We start from the raw sequence: 3,388 nt of genomic DNA, 5'->3' as shown, positions 1-3,388 counted from the left end.
TCAATGCTTCAATCTTTTGAGGAGGTTTTACTTGGGTTTTTTTTTTGTTTTTGTTTTTTTGTTTTTCGTACCTTTGGTGGGCTTCTACTGATTTGCATCAGAGCAAATGTCGAAAGATGATTACAGGAACATACGGTGTGGCTCCTGTTGGTCTCTAAAACAGAACAACCATCTACAATCCACTTGTTGATATTCCAGTACACACAGGACAGAGAACTGCTGGAATCTATCTCCTGCAAAAAGAAGAGCAAACATAAAGAAAATAATATTAAGACAGTCAAATTGAAATGTTCTTAGATGTTGGGATAAAATACATTTCAGTCTCTCACTCTGATGTGTTTGAGGGTGAAGTTGACTGGTTTGGTGAGTGTAGTGTTGGTGGTTTTGGGAAGAGTAGCTGAGATCACAGTGGACATCATGGTTTTAACAGTGTTTTTTGTTGTTGTGTGGAACAAGTCTGGCTTCAGTAGATTCTCCATCGTCTTGTAGCTCATGAAAGCCACAGCAGCCGATCCTGTGAGACAGAAACAGAAATGCAGAACTATGTTAAAACAACAATCAATAAAGTAAGTGAATGTGGTATGTCTCTTAAAAAAAAATAAACACACAGAAACCAATGGCGTACTTTCATAGTTGTTGTTGGCGATCCCAATGAGATCGATGTCCACAGAGGAATTTGTTGTGTCAAGTCGAGGGATTTTATCTAAAGTGACCCTTGGTCCAACCATGAAGATTTTTACCTCTAGTTACAAACAAACAAGTAGTTATGTGCTAAATTATTTATTTACAATATGTATGCTTTTTTTCTAATAGTCCCATTCTAGTTCAAGAATTTGGTTTGCACAAGATTCAAACTAATAAAATAACTTCATTATTAATGATTTTTCATGTGATGTAGTAGGCCATATATATATATAGTACTATTAACTATCTAGAGCAGCGGTTCCCAACCGGGGGGTCGCGACCCACTAGGGGGCCTCAGTGATCCTCCAGGGGGGCCGCGAGATATCTTAAATTTAATGTAAATATTATCCTATAATTGTTTAATTTCATTATTAATGCGCTAAATGAGAATAATAAAAGCACAGCCTCTCTCGTGTTCTGTGATTGATTGCTTCAGACTCGACGCAGCAAGCCTAATCGCTCTGTTAAATACGGACTGAATGGCGACTCAAAACTTACAAATGCTGTACGCAAACTAATGTTACATCTCTCGGCTGCATGCATGAAGCAAACCGTCGTAAAGGTGAAAGGTAAAAACGATTAGTGTCATAATAACGAACTTGCGCGTGCCTAATGTCTCGTGTAAATCAGAGTCGTGCATGAGACACGCATAAGTCTGCTATTGATTCACAAACTATAAGCGCTCTCCGGGCTCTGATCCCTATCGAATTTTTGCGTGAAATTACAAACATTTGCCTAGTTGTCCAAATTAATGTGAGTGTTTTATAATAGATGCTCACCCATAGAAGAGGAGTGAGGCTCGGTGTTTATGAGCATCAGGCGCACACTGACAGAGTTCACTAATCCCGTCTTCATCAAACCTTCACATCGATGTGTTTCAACAGATTTAGAATGTATTTGCTGTAGTTTGAATTCGTGTATTATTTTTTTTTAATGGATACAAACAGTAGCTATTCAGTCAGTCAAGTTCAAAGGGATAGGTTAGTGGTCTTTTGGTATCTCCCTGTTGTAGAGCAGGTTCACTTATTTAAGAAATAGTACTCTTAAGTTGTAAAGAATGTCTGAAGTAAAATAATTTTAAAAGTTAGAATTGAGCAGAGGTTTTCTTTGACGATTATAAGGTATATTTGAAGTTTTAATTTAAATTCTATTTGAATTTTGAGGTTTTTTTATAACATGCAGTAGAAGAATAATTAAGGCAAAACAAATGTTTTGGTTAATAAAAAAGCTTTAAAAATAAATTATTTTTTCTTTACTGTGGAAGTTCAGTATAAGATGACCTGTCAGGCATAGGGGGGCCTTGCAAAATTGGCCGGAGAAGGAGGGGGGCCCCGGAGTAAAAAAGGTTGGGAACCCCTGATCTAGAGGTCAAAAGGTGAGATCTTACTGTATATAGCATTCTCAACCAATTCAGTTCACAACTGGTTTTGCTACCAAAACTACATGTATTTAAAAATCAAACACTATAACGGAAATAGTGAAAAAGTGACATGGCACGTGGTGAAATGTGGCAACTGATTATTAGTTTAAACTGAACTGACATTTTGTCAGCCCATAATTACAGACCATTCAGTGATGATAAATGCCATGCAAAATGTCATGCAAGGTCATTCACATCAGTAAGCTGACAGCCCCTGGCTTAATTTAGGTATTAGTACATGATTATTTATGTACTGTTATTGTAACCATTGACTATTTTATGCTCAAGGCAGAAAATATTCTGAAAACACATTGCTGTTATCATTTTACTGAAAGTGAATCCGTTTATTGTGGTTTTCATGTTTTTTTCAGGACATTTCTAGGAAATGTCAAATCAATTTGCAGCAAAATACTGATCTTTGTCATCAACAACAAAATATAGGCAGTGTATTCTGATCTCTATTTAATTACTATTTTACAAATATATAGTGACTGTATCGGCATCTGTTTCATCATAAATAATAAGTGTTTTACTTACCTACATCAGCAAGAGAAAAACTGACATTGTCACTTTCCTTTGTCAGCTTCACTAATGCAGAAATTAGTTCCTCAGTGGTTTTTAACACAAGGTTTCCATAGGAGGCTAGTTCAGTTGGGTTTGCTGATGATGATGACTCAAAAATCTTCTCTGAAGTTTTGAAGACCATATTCAGAAGGCTGGTCACTATCTAACTCATTGATCAGACAAATACAATACATTACTGCACATATATATGTTATTCATTATTATTTTATATTTTAGTTATTTTTTTTTACGTGAAGACTTACATTCAAAGGTAGCACTTGAGCTGTAATGTACTCTATCTGCTCTAAATGATTTTGAAAACATCCTCCAGCGGTCTGACTCTGAAATCACACGTGAACTATACAGTAAATAAAACACGTTTTGGGATTTTAATCATGCTTTGAAGCAAATAAAAGTTAGCTTGTGAAAAAAAGAAAAAGAAAAAAAACAGCAATAACAAACAGAAAAGAATATTCTGACTTCAAATATCCACAATATCTTATTTTCTTATCTCTTATTAAATATTTGGACTACTGTATCACTAATGAAACCTGTGAGTTTAAACTCTACAATATACATTTCAGAAAATCAACTTACGGTGCTTTCTTCCTGCAGTGTTGTATTTATACCTGCAATGACATTAATCAGCATGAGGAAAATAACAATAAGCTGGTAAGTAACCATAATAATACCCATTGTATTCTATAATATTTTTTATTA

The 3,388-nt window shown here is 35.1% G+C and overlaps 2 protein-coding genes across 2 annotated transcripts in view; both read right to left on the bottom strand.

The window, feature by feature from the left end:
- LOC141336230 (scavenger receptor cysteine-rich domain-containing protein DMBT1-like) overlaps positions 1-479 on the bottom strand; it is a 30,443-nt gene extending 29,964 nt beyond the window's left edge. Inside the window, exons 1-2 of the mRNA XM_073841785.1 lie at positions 330-479; positions 72-233 (exon numbers count right to left, since the gene is read on the bottom strand). Coding sequence (XP_073697886.1) covers positions 72-233; positions 330-479 — 312 coding nt within the window. The remainder of the gene's footprint in view (positions 1-71; positions 234-329) is intronic.
- LOC141337013 (adhesion G protein-coupled receptor E3-like) overlaps positions 1-2,825 on the bottom strand; it is a 41,694-nt gene extending 38,869 nt beyond the window's left edge. Inside the window, exons 1-2 of the mRNA XM_073842738.1 lie at positions 2,642-2,825; positions 626-742 (exon numbers count right to left, since the gene is read on the bottom strand). Coding sequence (XP_073698839.1) covers positions 626-742; positions 2,642-2,810 — 286 coding nt within the window. The 5' untranslated portion in view covers positions 2,811-2,825. The remainder of the gene's footprint in view (positions 1-625; positions 743-2,641) is intronic.
- Positions 2,826-3,388: the final 563 nt, after the last annotated feature.

Source organism: Garra rufa, chromosome 6, assembly GCF_049309525.1.
Source record: "Garra rufa chromosome 6, GarRuf1.0, whole genome shotgun sequence".
In the NCBI taxonomy this organism is placed as follows: Eukaryota; Metazoa; Chordata; class Actinopteri; order Cypriniformes; family Cyprinidae; genus Garra; species Garra rufa.
This window is presented reverse-complemented; position numbering and strand designations above follow the sequence as displayed.